The 19907-nt window shown below is 44.5% G+C and overlaps 1 protein-coding gene across 2 annotated transcripts in view; it reads left to right on the plus strand.

Annotated features, from left to right (window-relative positions):
* mmp17a (matrix metallopeptidase 17a) overlaps nt 1-19907 on the plus strand; it is a 121469-nt gene that overhangs the window by 85823 nt on the left and 15739 nt on the right. For both annotated transcript variants that reach the window (XM_046370301.1, XM_046370300.1), the window contains exons 4-5: nt 7287-7573; nt 11970-12146. In XM_046370301.1, coding sequence (XP_046226257.1) covers nt 7287-7573; nt 11970-12146 — 464 coding nt within the window. The remainder of the gene's footprint in view (nt 1-7286; nt 7574-11969; nt 12147-19907) is intronic.

The following is a 19907-nucleotide window of genomic DNA, read 5'->3' on the forward strand; positions in this document are numbered from 1 at the left end:
TCAGTGAAAGGCACATGACAGCCCACTTGGAGTTTGCCAAAAGGCACCTTAACAAGATTCTCGGGTCTAATGAAACCAAGATTGAACTCTTTGGCCTGAAAGCCAAGCATCACGTATGGAGGAAACCTGGCACCATCCCTACGGTGAAGAATGGTGGTGGCAGCATCATGCTGTGGGGATGTTTTTCAGCGGCAGAGACTGGGAGACTACATTTAACATTTACATTTAAGTCATTTAGCAGACACTCTTATCCAGAGCGACTTACAAATTGGTGCATTCACCTTATGACATCCAGTGGAACAGTCACTTTACAATAGTGCATCTAAATCTTAAAGGGGGGGGTGAGAAGGATTACTTATCCTATCCTAGGTATTCCTTAAAGAGGTGGGGTTTCAGGTGTCTCCGGAAGGTGGTGATTGACTCCGCTGTCCTGGCGTCGTGAGGGAGTTTGTTCCACCATTGGGGGGCCAGAGCAGCGAACAGTTTTGACTGGGCTGAGCGGGAACTGTACTTCCTCAGTGGTAGGGAGGCGAGCAGGCCAGAGGTGGATGAACGCAGTCAGGATCGAGGGAAAGATGAATGGAGCAAAGTACAGAGAGATCCTTGATGAAAACCTGCTCCAGAGCGCTCAGGACCTCAGACTGGGGAGAAGGTTCATCTTTCAACTGGACAACGACCATAAGCACACAGCCAAGACAAAGCAGGAGTGGCTTCGGGACATGTCTCTGAATGTCCTTGAGTGGCCCAGCCAGAGCCCGGACTTGAAACTGATCGAACATCTCTGGAGAGACCTGAAAATAGCTATGCAGCAACGCTCCCCATCCAACCTGACAGAGCTTGAGAGGATCTGCAGAAAGGAATGGCGTCATACCCAAGAAGACTTAAGGCTGTAATTGCTGCCAAAGCGGCTTCAGCAAAGTACTGAGAAAAGGGTCTGAATACTCGTGTGAATTTGATATTAAAGTTTTTAATTCTTAACAAATTTGCAACATTTTCTAAAAACCCATTGTTGCTTTGTCATTATTGGGTATTGTGAGTAGATTGATGAGGGGGAAAACGATTTAATCTATTTTATAATAATAGGCCATTTGATAGGCCAATTTCAGACCTGAATGGTGTAAGGATAAAGATTGATTGGCTGGTGAGAGCAGGGGTTGGTGGACCCAGCTGTTGAGACATGTACCCGTAACAGCCCCAGCATTAGTCAGACAGATGACACAGCCTCCTAATCACACTGTTAGCCCAGTTCATCACCCAGAAGACTGCCTCCTGCTCGTTAGCGGCTAGATTAATCACCTAAACAGATAGGTGGGGAAAGCAGCGCAGCCTCCCTCCCTCCTTGTCTGTCTGTCTACTGCTCTAATTCACTTCCCAAAGGATCCTTCTGGCTGGCTGGCTGTCTGGCTGGCTAGCTGTCTAGCTAACTGGCTGGCTGGGTTAACATGCTGCAGTGGAAGAAGGAGACACTCATGATAAGCATCAGTAACTCTGTCAACATGACCTTACTGTACCCTCTGATTCCTATCTGAACCGACTTTCAATAAAATGAGTACAATAGAGCTGAGAATAAGCATGGATAAGAGTGATAGGTTAGACACAGTATAGGTTGTCCACAAGTGTCAGCCAAGATAGGTGTTAGGGATACAGTATAGGAGAGGAGAGAGTCGGGTGTATGTGAACCAAAGGACAGACCAAAATAACCCAAGGAAGCCCCATCACATTAGCATTATACCATAGCTGGGTGATCCAATGATGAGGCTGTCTCAATAAAGAGATACCTATAAAAAGGGGACACCACATCAATCCCTCCCCTCTCCCTGTGCTGCCATCATTAGAGCTGTGATTGACTGCTGAGATAGAGGAAGAGGGACCTCACTCCTGACAAATGATGGACTATTATCCTACTGAAGGACACTGTGTCTTTAAATCCCATAAATTCACAGATATGTAACTTTGCGATTAGCTTTTTTACCTCTCAGTTGTTACTCAGCCCAGTGTGTCAAAGTTGAAGGATAAAGGCACTGTTAAGTTCCTGTGTCAGCGGTCACTGAGGTGTGAGGATAATTCTTAGAATTTTCTCTTCATCCTAGACAGTTTAGCAAATCAAATCAAATCACATTTTATTGGTCATGTACACGTGATTAGCAGATGTTATTGTGGGTGTAGCGAAATGCTTGTGCGTCTAGCTCCGACAGTGCAGTAATAGCTAACAAGTAATATATAACAAATTACACATCATATACCCAATACGCACAAATCTAAGTAGGAATTCATTAATACTATATACTGTATATATATATGGACGGGCGATGTCAGAGCGGAACGGACTAAGATACCGTAGAATAGTATAGAATACATTATATACATATGAGATGAGTAATGCCAGATATGTAAACATTATTAAAGTGACTAGTGTTCCATTCCTTAAAGTAGCCAGTGATGTCAAGTCTATACCTATAAGTAGCAGCCTCTAATGTGCTAGTGATGGCTGTTTAACAGTCTGATGGCCTTGAGATAGAAGCTGTTTTTCAGTCTCCAGGTCCCAGCTTTGATGCACCTGTACTGATCTCGCCTTCTGGATGATAACGGGGTGAACAGGCAATGGCTCGGGTGGTTGATGGCCTTGATGATCTTTTTGGCCTACCTGTGACATCGGATGCTGTAGGTGTCCTGGAGGGCTGGTAGATTGCCCCCTGTAATGCGTTGAGCAGACCGCACCACACTCTGGAGAGCCTTGCGGTTGCGGGCGATGCAGTTGCCGTACCAGGCGGTGATACAGCCCGACAGGATGCTCTCAATTGTGCATCTGTAAAAGTTTGTGAGGGTTTTAAGTGACAAGCCACATTTCTTTAGCCTCCTGAGGTTGAAGAGGCGCTGTTGCGCCTTCTTCACCACACTGTCTGTGTGAGTGGTCCATTTCAGTTTGTCAGTGATGTGTACGCTGAGGAACTTGAAGCTTTCCACATTCTCCACTGTGGTCCTTCGATGTAGATAGGGGGGTGCCTCCTCTGCTGTTTCCTGAAGTCCACAATCATCTCCTTTGTTTTGTTGACATTGAGTGAGAGCTTGTTTTCCAGGCAATACACTCCCAGAGCCCTCACCTCCTCCCTGTATGCTCTCGTCATTGTTGGTAATCAAAGTACATTTTTATAGTTTACTTCGCCACTTAGTCATCTCTCTCTGCTCTCTCTTCATGCCTCGTTCCACACAGACCTAGCCCCGCCCCCTGTCACTCAAGGAGCACATTTGTTGTTCTTCGACCACGAGACACAAGCGTTCGGTCTGCATGGTCAATGCGGCACATGCAACAATGTTGATGACAACGATGCTGTTTTCACTTTGCTTCTTAATATCAATTCACTAACGTTCTATAATTACACTATGCGTTTGTGTTTCTTATATCTGCAAACAGCTAGTTTGTCTTTTCTTAGCAAGTTGGGCCTAAATCTTGTTAGCCGCTAATGCGAATCGCTAGTTAGCTGGCTAGCTAGCTATTAAATGTACTGAACCATAGCAAACGTGATTAGCTATACAGCCTAATAATGCCAGTGATGGTGTAGACCTAAATCAGCATGTTGTTTGTGCAACAGTATCTTCTAAATCAAAGAGGAATATGTGAAGCATGGATATGTTAGCTACATGAAGTAGCTAAGAGAAAACGTTCAATGTAGCCAAAGATTATATGGTCCCCTAGGAAACACTTTGGTTCCTACCCTGTCATAATAACTCCTCCCTGGCATTTTAATTTGTTGTCATGTCGAACAACACTATTCTATTATAGAATTAGAATAAGAATTATATTTCCGTGATTCCTACAGTTCACCCAAGTGTTTTGCTCTAAATTGCATGTAAATTGCAACATTTGGTTAAAAATAAGACCTAGGTTGTTTGCCAATATCGTGCAACCCAGTGTTGAAATGATCTCAAATTAGTGCAGGCAATTGAGAAATGTAAAATACTATAAAAATGATAAAACAATCAGAATGGAGAAAGACCCACTTAGAATGTATGTGTTGCAACTCTAAGGTCACTCACTACTCATGAAGCTTTTATTACTTTTATTATTAAAGAATCAAAAATAGCATCAAATATCGTCATTACATATCGTGATGAGATGATATTGTGGCCATATCACCCAGCCCTAGTGTGCTTTAGCATTTAGATTTTGTTCTGGAGAATAATGCGTGTGTCTTGCGTGCATGTGGGTGGAGTGTGTGCATGCCTGCATGCGGGTGAGGTGCGTGTGTGCATGCGGGTGGAGTACGTGCATTGCATGCGGGTGGAGTGTGTGCATGCGGGTGAGTGGAGTGTGTGCTTGCGGGTGGATTGCTAGTGTCGTACACCCTCTTCCAAAATTATACTACTGTAAAGTACCTCAAACAACAGCTCAGGGTCAATTATCCCTTTGTGTGTCAGAACCTTATGTCTCCACAAGGATTTACAGTGCTCACACACACACACACACGGATAGCCTCCAGTTGCCATGCCCTGTCAGCACAGCCAATGATAATGACACCATAATGGTTCCAGACTCGTCCAGGCTGGTGAAAGTATCAGAGTCAGAGCCAGAGTCAGGGCCTGTGGTCGAAACAGCAGTCTGTCACACACAGAAAGGTTACCTCTGTCTGTCTTAAGTTTCTAAAGCATAGAAATAAAAGTCATTGTAATTCTATGGTCTAAAGGTTCTATCGGTTCTCAAGGTTCTATCATCTATTACTCACCTCCAAGAATTGGAATATGTTTTGTTTGTGCTGTTTGCTCTTGCTTTGTGCACTTACATTGTGAACGTCAAATAAAGGATTTCACAATATTACTAAAATATTTTTTCATTAAAAGGTTTTTATCACACACACACACATTATGTTGGACTTCGCCAGCGGGTATAGAAATTCTCAGCGTGGCAATCATATTTCCTACTTAATGCTATTCCTACACCGGCTCCAGGGCCATGATGGTCAATGTATTTTTAATGTACTTGCTCAGATAGCGGGTGTGAACACAGCCAATGTCATGGGATTCTAGAGCTCATCTGTGATGCAGGGAGGCTGCCTCTGACCTTGGCTAGCAGGCTGCTATTACCCACCCCTCCACGACTCCCCCACTCCCTGACTTCACTGCCCTCCCCGTCCGTGCATCAAAAGCTATTGAGCATGTGAACTATCTATGGGTTCCTTTACCCATATACACTGAAGAAAAATATAAACGTAATATGTCAAATGTTGGTCCCATGTTTCATGAGCTGAAATAGAAAATCAGATATTTTCCATATGCACAAAAAGCTTATTTCTCTCACATTTAGACAAATTTAGACAAATTTGTTCACATCCCTGTCAGTGATCATTTCACCTTTACCAAGAGAATCCATCCAACTGACAGGTGAGGCATATCAAGAAGCTGATTAAACAGCATTGTCATTACACAGGTGCACATTGTGCTGGGGTCAATAAAAGGCCACTCTCAAATTTGCAGTATTGTCACACAACACAATGCAACAGATTTGTTACGTTTTGAGGGAGCATGTAATTGGCATGCTGACTGCAGGAATGTCCACCACAGCTGTTGCCTGAGAATTGAACGCTCATTTCTCTACCATAAGCTGCATTCAATGTCATTTTAGAGAATTTGACAGTACGTCCAACCTGCCCCACAACCGCAGACCACATGTAAACATGCCAGCCCAGGACCTCCACATCCGGTTTCTTCACCTGCGGGATCGTCTAAGACCAACAACCCGGACAGCTGATGAAACTGTGGGTTTGCACAACCAAAGAATTTCTGCACAAACTGTCAGAAACCGTCTCAGGGAAGCTCATCTGTGTGCTTGTCGACCTCACCAGGGTCTTGACCTGAATGCAGTTTGGCGTCGTAATTGACTTCATTGGGCAAGCGCTCATCTCCGATGGCCACTGGCACACTGAAGAAGTGTGCTTTTCACAGATGTATCCCGGTTTCAACTGTACCAGACAGATGGCAGACAGTGTGTATGGCGTTGTGTGGGCAATGGTGGTGCCCCAATGGTGGTGGGGTTATAGTATGGGCAGGCATAGTCTACAAACAACAAACACAATTACATTTTATCAATGGCAATTTGAATGCACAGAGATACCGCGACGAGATCCTGAGGCCCATTGTCGTGCCATTCATCCGCCGTCATCACCTCATGTTTCAGCATGATAATGCACAGTCCCATGGCCTGCATACTCACCAGACATGTCACCCATTGAGCATGTTTGGGATGCTCTAGATCGACTTGTATGACAGCGTGTTCTAGTCCCCACCAATATCCAGCAACTTCGCACAGCCATTGACGAGTAGTGGGACAACATTCCACAGACCACAATCAACAGCCTGATCAACTCTATGCGAAGGAGATCAATCTGCATGAAGCAAATGGTGGTCACACCAGATACTGACTGGATTTCTGATCCACGCCACTACATTTTTTATGTATCTGTGACAAACAGATGCATATCTGTATTCTCAGTGAAATCATGTGAAATCTGTAGTTTAGGGCCTAATGAATTTATTTCAGTTGACTGATTACTTATATGAACATTCATTCAGTAAAATCTTTGAAATAGTTGCATGTTGCGTTTATATTTTTTTCATTGCACATATTGAGTAGCCAGCAACCTTGGCTATTGGTATTTATATGACTCTGGTTGCTAGGAAATAGAAAGAGAAGAATGGAAGAGAGAGGGTGAGAGTATGACTGCCCCACTGTTTATTCAAATCCTATTACTGCTGTAGCAGAGGGAGAGACAGAGATACGAGGGAGAGAGGGAGAAAGAGAGTGAGAGAGAGAAGGGAGGATAGTGCCTCGAAAGCTATTCCTGAAAGCTCATTTTGTGTCTTTCTCCTCTCTCTCATCTCTCCGCAACTCAGTTCAAAGATGTTGATGCATTTGAACGCTGTGGTCAATCTGTTTTCCACTGCGAGGACTCACCAAGCCATGAAATGGAAAAGGAGATACAATCAGTGTATATCTGCAAACAAGCCCTATACTCATTCATGAACTGACAACCTGTTGAAATTTGTTGACCAGTGAATGCAGCTCTGCTAGTGTACTTGTACAGTATTCTAATTTTGACCTTTCCTCTCCCCCTCTCCTCTTCTTATCTTTTTTCTCCTCTCTCGCCCTCCTCTCGCTCTCTTTTCCTCTTCTCCTGTTCCTACTTTCATCTGCTTCCACTCTACTTGTCTCATGCTCTCCTTCTTCCCCTCTCCTCTTCTCCCACTTGGTCTCTTCCTCTCCGTCTTCTCCTCTCGTTCCTCTCCACCTCCAGGATACGTACCTTTCCTAAGGAGTCTCCTCTGTTGGGTCGAGACACGGTACGGGCTCTCATGTACTATGCTCTCAAGGTCTGGAGTGACATCTCCCCCCTCAACTTCCATGAAGTGGCGGGCAACGACGCAGACATCCAGATCGACTTCACAAAGGCTGACCACAACGACGGGTACCCCTTTGACGGGCCGGGGGGCACTGTGGCACACGCTTTCTTCCCCGGAGAGAGGTTCACGGCAGGGGACACCCACTTTGATGATGATGAGGCCTGGACCTTCAGATCACCAGGTGAGTGGTTGGTAGTTTACTGTGTCTTCAGTGACTAGTGTGTATTGTACATGGATTGTATATGTGCTATACTGTTCATTTATTTGTATGAAGTACATTTCCAGAAGTTTGTGTGTGTGTGCGTGTGCGTGCGTGTGTGCATGAGTGCGTGCGTGCGTGCAATGCCCAGTGACACCTCACGGCTCTAGCAGTTGGTTGGTCAGCCATGGGTCACTCAGTCTGACTAGCCACTCCCAGACTCACAGATGCTCTCATTAATCATTAAGTCCGCCTGCTGCTGCTAGGCTGATCGACTGCCCACCACTTCCCCCTTTCCCATCTCCCATTCTCATCAGTCTGAGTGGACTCAAGGTGCCCCCCTCCATCTCTCCCTTCCTGTCCATCTCTGATGGAGAAACTAATGCATTTTCTGTTATGTCCTGCCTGAGACAGAAGGAGGAAGAGGATAGCAGGTGAGCATAGACAGTGTTGGTTAATGTCTCTTTTTCTCAAGTTGGGTAAAAGAGAACGAGCTCCCCCTTCGTCTCCCCACCTATGATGAGACTAGAACTACTGAGAGCACCCAGAGTCATATTCCACTCTAGCCAAGCCCAATACCTCCACATCGCTTGCCTTGATAAAGATAGCAAGACAACCAAACACATCTGGAGAGGTGAAGTGATGTAATGTGTGATGTATGCTGACCCCATGACCTCTCTGACAGGACAGATATGTTACATCACTCTCCCAAAGATACACCAAACCAGACCTCAGTGTGGGGGGAAGGAGAGGAGCAGGGCTGCGTGATGCAGACAGACCCAGCTGGTGTGCCATGTTGATGGGGCCAGGCCGCTAGGCCGTGCCCTGGTCTCCCCCTGTACTGCAGGAGGCCTCCTGGACAGCGGCTCAGTCTGCTCCAATTAGGACTCCCAACCGGCCAGACCAGGCAGGCAGCAGATGCTTACACGGCGCCTGGAAGGTGGAGTACAGGGGGAGGGAGGGGAGAGACGGTGGTGGTCAGGGGAATACACTTAGAAGATGGGCGGATAGAGCGGTAGATTCACTGATGTGGGAGAAAATGGAGGAAGATTATTGAAAAATCCATCTTTTCTCCAAGAATCTCACATCATTGGCACATTGCATGAATAAATTATGATGATGAGGAGGAAGTGAAGGATAATGGTAATGATGAAAATGATGATTTACCCTTCTCAACCCACACAAGGAATGAGATTGCTCCAGTATTTGCTTATGATATGAATCCTTTAACTGAAACTATTGAATGCCCCACACCACCATCTAGATTCCTAGTATAATTTCATTGCTTGGATTGAACAAGGAATTTAGTCCTCTATTTATTTGTGTTTGTTTGCCTTGACTCTCTGGCGGCAGACGTGAGTCGTCGAGGCAGAGGAGCCAGTTAATTAAACAGCTCTTAATTTCTTCTCAGCTTCACAGTCCGTCGGGTGGACACCACGGCTCAGTAGGCTGTGCTAACCATGAAGCTCTCTCTTTTTTATATGCTGTATGGTTAATGTTGTGTTTACGACACTGAAGGATTGTGTTCTTTGACATGTGTACCGAAAATGTCGTTGGTGCTTTGGGTTAGATAAGAGAGTTAAACGTTAACTAGTTGTCCCTAGTTTTCTGTCATAATAGCGAGCCATACAGGTGATTCTTTCATCAAGGTGCTTTTTAGTCAGTCTGCAACAGGATTCAAGGCCTGGCCTTGGATTTCTTCCTTATCCCCTTTTAGATATTGGAGTGGGTTGTTGTTCCTGCAACTTTCGAACAAGAAAAGAACTTGTAAGGTCAGGAGCTAGAAGTGAAACACTGCAGTTCAGCAGATTTCTGGGGCCCTAATCTTCTTAAGAAGGATGGACCTTATCAGAGGAATAAGGATTCCAGTAATTGCTTTCCCTCTCTCCCTTCTTTTCTCTCTCTCCCCTTGCGTATTTTCTGAAAATTTATCCCAGTGTGTTGTTCTTGGCAGAGCCTTAGAACATTCCCCCCTATGAGGGCCATCTGCTAATGTGTTGTAATTAGCAATGAATTGAAACGGGGCGTTTGGAGAACAGCGTAGCTAGCAGAATGCTAAATGCTCCATTTAAGTTTGCTAGCGTTCTGCTCTCCACTGGTTGATTGACAGGGGAGACATCCAATGGGGTGGCCTGGGCAGACTCTCGGGGTCCGGGTCACATAAGTGGAGCCAGGGAAAGGCTGTTTTTGTTTTGACAGCAGGCAGATTGCTTTAATTAATTATCTCTCTCCGCTGGTTGCTCGCTAATGCGGAATGATTATGCTGGCCGAAACAAAAGGCTCATTAAGCAGGTGTGTTTTGATGACATTCGCAATTTGGCTTTGGTCCGCAACGCGTGTGCACACGTTAGTGTGTTCATGTTTGTGTTAGAGACACAGGCAGGCAGGCAGGCAGGCAGGCAGGCAGGCAGGCAGGCAGGCAGGCAGGCAGGCAGGCAGGCAGGCAGGCAGGCAGGCAGGCAGGCAGGCAGGCAGGCAGGCAGGCAGGCAGGCAGGCAGGCAGGCAGGCAGGCAGGCAGGCAGGCACAGATCGTGAAAGAGAGAGAGAGAGGAGAGAGAGAGAGAGGAGAGAGAGAGAGAGAGAGAGAGAGAGAGAGAGAGAGAGAGAGAGAGAGAGAGAGAGAGAGAGAGAGAGAGAGAGAGAGAGAGAGAGAGAGAGAGAGAGAGAGAGAGAGAGAGAGAGAGAGAGAGAGAGAGAGAGAGAGTGAAATGATAGTGTAGAGGGGAGAAATTGCGCCACACTGCTCATCCACAATATCAAGCTGTCAGTCAGTCACTTAGTCTCCCTGCTCTGGCTGACTGGCTCCTCAGCTCCTCAGGGACGAGGCTGCACACCATGGCCAAACAGGCTGTACTCCATCACCACCACCACCACAGAGGAACAGCAGCCCTGTCTTGAGGAATGAAGAGAGACATCAGAATGGAGCGCTATTCATATTTGGAGATGGAGTAACAGGGCATGGAGTCAGAGTGAACTAAAGCGTCCCTCTCCCCCGATTATCTCAGGTTCCACAAAGCTGATAGCATTTTGGCTGAGTAAACAATCACAGGGCTGAACCAGATGTAGTCTTAAGGGACTATGGTATGTTCCTCTCATCACACACACAGCCTTTACTATTATCCTCCACAGACCTCCTAAAGCCTACCAAGCAGGACCCTGGCCAGCTGTGGCTTGCTTATAGAGGGTCCCCATCCCCAAATCTGATGGAACAGACAGACTCCATCTGGCCTGCACTCTTTCTCTCCCTCTCTCTGCACCTCTTGCTGCTAACCATCCCAGACCAGACACCTCTTTTACCAACAGGGTCCAACTGAATGAATACAGCATTTAATTGAATCTAGAACATCAGCCAAATCTCTGTGTGACAAGGTTGGACACAGGCAGTCAGTCTGTTGTGTAGTCACAGGGATGAACACCACAGTGACTCTCTGTAAAATAACTGGCGCCGTAGATACCATGACCTCCCTGCTTCCCTCCCCCTCTCTCCCATCCTCTCTTTCTCTCATCCTTCCTTCGTCCTCCACCTTGCATACTCCTTAAATTAAACGGTATCATAACCTCCCTCCCTCCCTTCCTCTCATACATACTCCATTTCTCCACTCCATTTCTGCACAATGTGCTCCTGTAGATTAGGACATGTATTGGGCTTTCAATCACCCTGGTGACTAACCAGGAGGGAATATACCAGCACCTCGCTCCATTGTCTGTGTTTGAGTATGACATTGAGGCGCAGCCAAGCCTGTGCTAATCTAAGGCTAGCCATGCACACAGAGAAAGGGAACCTTGCTAGCTGTGGCATGCTGACACACACACCACACCAACGAGTTTGGTAGATGGTGGAGCCGCAATCTAAATCTCTTAGCCGCAGGTTTGAACTCTTAGTCTCGCTTAGCAGAGCCAGACCAGCAGGTTTTCTTTCTTTTTTTTGTGCAAATTCCGCCGAGGAAGAGGAAGAGGTGTTTTTATTTAGCCTGCTGTAGTCGCTCCAGGTGTCACTACATGCACTGTGGATGACAGCTTGCGGCTCAGACTGTATTTCCATAGCTATCTCTCAATGTGCTGTGCCTAAAAGCATTAAAAGCGTTTGTGCCTGTCTGCTTCTCTTCTTAACTCTGACAATATGGAGATGTGTTCAGAAGTAAGAGAAACACACTCTGCAATCCACACACTTGATAGTAGAGGTGCAGTAGGTCAGTCCAACACTCAAAATGGAGAGTTGAGATAGTAGTAATAGCATTCTTCTGTCTGTCAGTGAGGTGTGTTTTCATGATATGAAAGCCATATCAAAGCTTTTCTCTGCTCCGATGGATGGAGAAATCTCATTGTTAACTTTCTCACGTCGGTCCTCCCTCTCTTTCTCTCTCTCTCTCCCCTCAGACTCTCACGGGATGGATCTGTTTGCGGTAGCAGTGCATGAGTTTGGTCATGCTATTGGCCTGGCCCACACTTCAGCCATAGAGTCCATCATGAGGCCGTACTACCAGGGCCCTGTGGGGGACCCACTCAAGTACAACCTCCCCTATGAGGACAAGGTCCGTGTCTGGCAGCTCTACGGTACGTACCTCAAATCGCCTCATCATCATGGGAAAAAGGCTGCTAAGTGGTATACAGTACATAGCGACATAACACCACAGCTGCTTCTTACCCCGCAATGATTCCCAACACTGTGAGTAATACATACATACAGACTTTTTCCACATTTTGTTATGTTACAACCTTATTCCTAAATTGATTAAATGTTTTTTTCCCTCCTCAATCTACACACAATACCCCATAATGAAAACACAAAAACAAGTTTTTCGATTTTTTTTAGTTGTAAATTTATTATAAAAAACTAAACTGAAATAGCACATTTACATAAGTATTCTGACCATTTACTCAGTACTTTGTTGAAGAACCTTTGACAACAATTACAGCCTTGAGTCTTCTTAGGTATGACACTACAAGCTTGGCACACCTATATTTGGGGAGTTTCTCCGATTCTTCTCTGCAGATCCTCTCAGGGTCAGTCAGGTTGGATGGGGAGCGTCGCTGCACAGCTATTTTCAGGTCTCTCTACCCTACTGATGTGATATTTGAAAACCCCTTGGTTAACATAGAGATTCTGGGAACATCAGAAGGTGGCGGGAAATGAACTATATTCTGGTAATCTGACCAATTGAACATATGCGGTGGTACGTAATGAATATGATGTCAGTTTGGTTGTCATCTGAGACATTCTCATCGATGATAGGATGACATAAACTCTACAGTGGAAAGTCTACACATCAGAGTAATCAGATGCACATGGAATTGTTGTTCAATTTAAATGTTTGAATATAAAATTATTGGTGAAAATATTTTAAATGTAATTTTAGCTTCCAAATGAGAGATTTGGATTTTCATAAGGTAAGGGCTCTGCTCAATCAGTGGCCTGATTGGACTAACATGTCAACTACAGAACTAAGCCAACCTCGGCGTGAGCTTTGGTTGGCGAATGGTATGAACTCTTATTCACTACAGAAGTGATACCTCCTAGCTGTTGAGTTAGCCACCGCAGCTGCAAACGCGGGCTCGGAAAGAACAGACAGAGTATCCCGTCTACCACACAACGACGTTACTACAACGTATCCATTTGACCACCAGAGACATTCTTCAAAGGACAAAGGACTCGGTTTGGCAACACGGCCTTCCATCTACCACCAACCTACCGAAGCGCAGCTCAGAGTAAATATTTTTTGCATTTTCCTTTTCCAAATGGGCGGAAAATTTAGAATGCATAAAATACTGTATTTACGATAGCACAGCTTCTCCCCTTGTCCCTCAGTCTTCCCGCTCTTTCACTCAAACCCAGCCCCTTTTCTTTTGTGTAACCAGCTGTCATATCTGTTCCGCCCGCTAGGGACATTTTCCTTTATGACGTAATTTGTAATCAAGGTATGATTCATTCTTTGTATCTGTAATTCTGTGTGATTAGTTAGGTATTTAGTAAATAAATAATGAAACCCAATTTTGCATCGCTGATTCAACTTGTTAGCCAGGGTTCGTGAAGATAACCAAGAATTTACAACTTTCAGATGAGACTGAATTAAGGTGACGATTAATATTGACTAGGTTTTTAAGAGTTTATTCGGAAAATAACAGCTCTATAAATATTATTTTGTGGTGCCCTGACTCTCCAGTTAATTACATTTACATGATTAGCTCAATCAGGTAATATTCATTATGGAGAAATGATTTTATAGAATAGCATGTCATATCACTTAATCCTGCATAGCCAAAGACAGGACATAATTGGTGCTCCCATGCGAGGAATCTAAAATACAATGAAGCTTTCATTTAGATTCAGCCTGTATAAAATTGAAAAGCAGATTACATAATATACCAAGTATATTGTACACATTATGGGTGTTAAAGACAAGCATTATTGGGTGTCTGTGTGCTGAAGATTCCCCGCCTCCGTGTTGTTCTCTGACGTAGTCAGTGGGTAATGCAAGCGAATACATTTCTGTATGAGAGCTGATAAAGCTAGAAATAAAGCATTTGGCCAAACGCAGGGCTATTTCTGCCTTGCGCGTTACAAGCGCGGAGAGGCTCGGTCATTATTAATTTCTCGAGCGAGGACAAAGAGCCAGCCGATTGAAATTCAGGAGATATAAGCTTGACCAGCGATAGATATCCCTGTCTCTCTCACGTTTCCTCGAGAGTAGACCACGGTGCATTTCGTTGTTTGCCGCGTGTTCCGGTTAAAACATCGTCAAAAATCACCGAAAAGGGTTTGAACATAATACGTTATAAGTAAAACCTTTCCTTTGCCAAGGCAATCCTATGTGCTGCATTTTCAGGCACAAAGTAGGGTTAACTTGCACGAGGTGCTAAAGCTAACAAGGGAAAATAGCCATTTTGTTTTCTTGTGCCACGTTGAAATTCCTCCGCCTTGCGGAACGGAAGTCCCGCCTGGGTATTTCCGATTGATTTCAGCGTGTGAAATCATTGACCGACGAAGTGTGCCCTAATATATTCGTTCATGAAGAATTATTCAGGTGACACTCAAGTCATGACTTATGATATCCAGATGGATGTCAATGTCTTATCCAATTGAACTAATAAGTATAAATCTGTCCATTTACATTCTGAAATAGATATTTTAAATAGTATCCAAATTGATGAGTTTCTAAATAAGACATTGTAACCTTTTTCCAAACTAACCTAGATGAAACAACTTCTCAGGTTAATTACAGTTTAAATCCCAAATAGGTCTGATTTATCATTAAATTGATCAATCAGTAAAATGTGTTTTTTGCAAAACCATTCAGTAATCCAGTACTGACAGAAACCCCGGCCCAGCGGGAATCCCACGTGGCTTCGGTCTTAGAGAGAAGTGACCACAGTGTTGAATGTTCCCAACATTTGATCTACTTTTTACACTTATGATATCCAATCAATGGAGATTGTTTGGATTATCGTCTCATTCAATTTAATTTAAGTTAAATTGTTGAACATACCTTAATGTTCTTCCAATCAAATGAGACACTTTTTAACTTCTCATATTAACCTGGATGAAGCAACATCTCAGGTTAATTCAAGTTTAATACCCAGATAGCCTACCCAGATAGGGTTAATCATTGGCATTGATTAATTAATTCAATTTGCTTTTGAAAATTCATTCACGTCCAACTTCCACATTACTGGTACGGTACTGATTGTTAGTCAACATCTATAAATAGATTAAACATGTCTTTGCAGCTTCCAATGAATTCCAAACCCAAACTTTGGAGAAAAAAATAGAAACATTTTTCCTCTAAATTTTTCTAATAATGTGCAAGCTATCAAAGGAGGTGGTCACCACTCCTCCGTAATTAGTGAACCTCCACCCATAAAAGGATTGATCTCTGACCTCAGCAGTGATACAAACCCTAATTATCCATTAGCGAAAAAACAGCCGAAATTGCGAACGCTCTCCAAAATCAACCATCAAACACAGGCTTTGTGACGGTTCTTCCCACTTTTGCACTGATGTATCACCATAAAAATGTGACATCGGTCCAATACCACAGTGCACAGCTGAAGCACGTGCCAGACATGGCTAACATGAGGGGACAGGTGGAGAGAACTGAGAGACTATTGACAAAAGCAGGAAATGAAAACATTCTGCTTGTCGAGGATCTGCGTTTGAAATCTGAACAATTAAAAGTAATTGCAAATACTTATGACGATGAACGAGCACAAACTCTTCAACAAAATAATAATATTGTCTCCAAGAACAACTCGATTAAGCCAAAACTAAATACGATGTAGTCCACTCCAAACTAGATAAATCTGTCGAGTTATCTACAAACAGGAGCGCACAATTTGATCACATGCAGGCAGTTTTGTCGAATGTTACACAAGGTAACAATGTTCTACTCCAAATTCTGCAGACCAAAGACAACGAATTAGTGAACACAATGACTAAGTTGGATGACAAATCAGCAGAACTCATTGAAGTCGCTGACCAAAAGAATGATGAGAGAACTCGGGTGATGAAGATGGAAATCTTGATTTCTAAGCAAGCGGAAGAAATCTCATCACTGAATCTCTCGCTCCGTACTCAAGACCTCTATCTGAAAATCATGACAGATAAGTTTGAGACCGAAAGGAGCAAGTGCGACACTCACGTGTCCAAAATCAGTACTCTAAGCACTCAAGTGGACTCTGAAATGCAGCAGAATGCCACCCTTAGGTACCATCTGGAGGAAATCTAGAATGGTCACGCTCCTCAGCGTGACTACCCATCCCAAGCAACCGGAGCCCTGTACTCAAAGGAGTGAAGACGATAGGTTTCAGACATTGCATCCATTAAGTGTCCCTCAGTCTTCTCCTCTTGGCCATTCGGCACTGAGTAATATGGCGCCTCTTGGCCAACAGAGCCAAAGCTTGGCTTCTCCTCTTGGCCTTTTGGCCCCAATTTCCCCACAGGATGAAGCCAACCCTCTCTGCTCACTTGACGCGGAATACCTTGACAAACTCGTCAAGAATTTTCCCAACTTTGACCCCGTTCCAGGTCAGCCAAACAATACTGACACGTTCCTAGCTGACATAGAGGACGTGTTGGATGGCTACCTGAACGTTACGGGTTCTGACAGGGTTTACCTGTTGAAGCGAACGTCGAATAGACACGCGACAAGGTTCATACGCCTACGACAGCAACACGTGCTAAATGACTATGCTAAACTTGCCACAGCTTTGAAATTAGAATTCAGTGGTTCTGCAACTCGCAAACACGATAGCTCACTGGCTAACACGGTCAAACAAGCTCGGAATGAACACCCACAAGCTTACTATCATAGGCTTCTTTCAGCTTACTTTGGCCTACTCACTGAAACAGGCATGGAAGACATGTTACCATTTAAACAAATGTTCCTGTCGAACATGTATCCCACCTTCATTACCTACTTGGGCCCAGCAACCCACATATGCTTGCCTATCTTACAACTCAGAGAGCTTGCAAGCACAGCTTTTGAGGCATCAAAAGCTCGCAATGCTAAGAACCTTGACCACTCTGTTTTGAAGTTTGACCAGGAGCACTCACTCCAGTTAGAGGGTGCATTATCAGGTATTGGAGCGTTAAGAGATGACGCATAACAACAGTTTCTACCATGAAACCATGATTCCAATAACCTCCGCGGTCGAAATAACTGTAAAGTACGTCGCCATCAAAACGACTACCGCTACAATCGACCTGTTCACTACGTTCCTGCACCCAACCCACACAAAGTGTCAGAGCACAAGTGTAACAAAGGGTTGAAGGATGATCAAAACGTAGACCAATGTTATCCAGAAGTTCCACTACGTGAAGAACTAAAGCGAGAAGCATTTGAGAAAAGGGTAAAAGATAAGTCACAAGGACTAGACGGGGGATTACCAGACACCAGGTCCGCAGGAATTAACACCCATAGCAGGGACGTTAAAATTCAAATCTCTCCCGCTCTCACTCGGATACCAACACCACCCGATGGTGGGGGGTTCCCAAGACACAAATTGGGGGAATAGTAGTCCAGACCCATGGTGAGCCTTATCGAGGCCGGTGGGGGGGGGGCGAGACTATGGACAACACCGTATAAGGCCGCCAGAGCATAAATCAAACCTAGTTGTAAACTCCCATTTGAGAACAGTGAGGAGCAGACAGGCCCCTAGATGGGTATTATCTTACAACACAACTAAGATAGTACTGAGGTGTACCACACTGGTCGTAAAGGAAGTCCAGTGGACATGTCCACCTCCAAAGCAAATGGCAACAATAATCATTCCTTGCCATGTGTAGTAGTCACTACAAGACAACTAGTAAAATGCTCTAGTCATGTATTCCTGTAGGATAACATTTCAGAATAAATCGGTAGGACAACTGGACCCCTTGAGTACCAGTACCAATACCACAGTCAGTCCAGCAACACTCAGTAAGAGGATTAGTAACCTCACAAGTTACATTGCTATTGATAATTGCAACATAGGAGTCACTCAGAGTGCAACACGGGGAAGGGAATCTCCATTGCACTCCTCCAATGGTTACACACACGCCACTAATAAATAGAACCCTCCGTTCAGGAGAAAAGTTATTAGGAGTCATGAACCACGATCACACCACGTACTACTGGTCTAATACTTAGAGTACTTCCGTCATGAGGTTAGCTCCTCCGTGGAAAACATAGCTATGAAGTATACTTCTTCATACCTACCGCCACTACAATAATGGAAGACAGTGACTGGTAGTAATATAATAATAATAATAAAACCACTACAGACTCCCTCGACACCAATTCTGACTGACCTCCAGGCATTGACCTGAAAATTACCTGACTACGTCAGATTCATTCTGAACAAGTTGTAATCTGCCAGGATACTTGGTTTTCTTCCCTTGACATGCGCGCTTGCGTAAGCATAAACTCACATGCACAACGGAACATCCAATTAGGATTCATGCTAGGATCACTTAAGGGTCCGAGCAAAATACCAGCCTTAGTAAAGTTGAACATTTATTTGAGGCCTTTAACTCTACCGCTACAGTACTCACCAGTTTTCTCCCCGGAAGTCCATAGTTCATCCCTGTAGACTGCCCAAAACTAGTGCCTTACAGCTGCAGACTTAACATATAGTTATCAACTTAGGATAGTACCCTAAGCAACACCACGCAAATTAGGAAAGCCCTAGATATGACATTAGACAATGCCATGATAGGGTCATTTTGCCAAGACCATGGACGTAGATGGAATACAGTCCAATTAGATGATTAAGGGGGCATAACTATATTTTGTTTTGTTTATGCTTTCATTCATTTTGTTTCATTTTCTTCGGCACGTAGAAAGTGACAGAGCCATAAACAACTTCAGTTAGTGCCACAACGCCGCTCATTTGGGAGGAAATGTAATGATATATTTAATGAGTATGTGTGCGTTGTTAACATCTGCCTAAGTACCTGCCCAGATCTTCCAGTCTGGACGAGCAGAAGATGGGTCCGGAATGGCGATCCCAATCCGGACATCCACTGCCCAGCCATGGAGCGGACTTCTTCATTTTCAGACACCCTACCAGGGTCGACCACACCAGAGGGGGGACTGCAACAGCGATCACCAATTGGACATCTGCTGCCCGGCCATGGAGCGGAAACCCTACCCGGGTCGACCACCAGATGGAGAACACAACGATGGTCCACAACCAGGACAACCCACGGTCATTTTTATGTTGGTTTGCAACATGCAGGTTAATTGCAAGATTGAACCCAACATTGGGGGACTGTCATGAAATTGGCCTGGCGGTAGGTTTATGACAGTCATAAATACCTCTTCCCCCCTTTTTCCTCTCTTTACCCTACTGATGTGACATTTGAAAATCCCTTGGTTAACATAGAGATTCTGGGAACATCAGAAGGTGGGGGGAAATGAACTATATTCTGGTAATCCGACCAATTGAACATATGCGGTGGTACTTAATGAATATGATGTCAGTTCGGTTGTCATCTGAGACATTCTCATCGATGATAGGATGACATAAACTCTACAGTGGAAAGTCTACACATCAGAGTAATCAGATGCATATGGAATTGTTGTTCAATTTAAATGTTTGAATATAAAATTATTGGTGAAAAGATTAAAAGTAATTTTAGCATCCAAATGAGAGATTTGGGTTTTCATAAGGTTAGGGCACTGCTCAATAAGTGGCCCGCCCCTGTGAAGAGACATGGGTTATAAAACTTTTCAAACACACCCTTCTCGCTCCACTATATAAAGCCTTGATGAAAATGTAACCTCCTGTTCCAAGTACGTGAGGTCTGCAGCCTCTGCATTAAAAGGACTAACATGT

Source organism: Oncorhynchus gorbuscha, linkage group LG11, assembly GCF_021184085.1.
Source record: "Oncorhynchus gorbuscha isolate QuinsamMale2020 ecotype Even-year linkage group LG11, OgorEven_v1.0, whole genome shotgun sequence".
In the NCBI taxonomy this organism is placed as follows: Eukaryota; Metazoa; Chordata; class Actinopteri; order Salmoniformes; family Salmonidae; genus Oncorhynchus; species Oncorhynchus gorbuscha.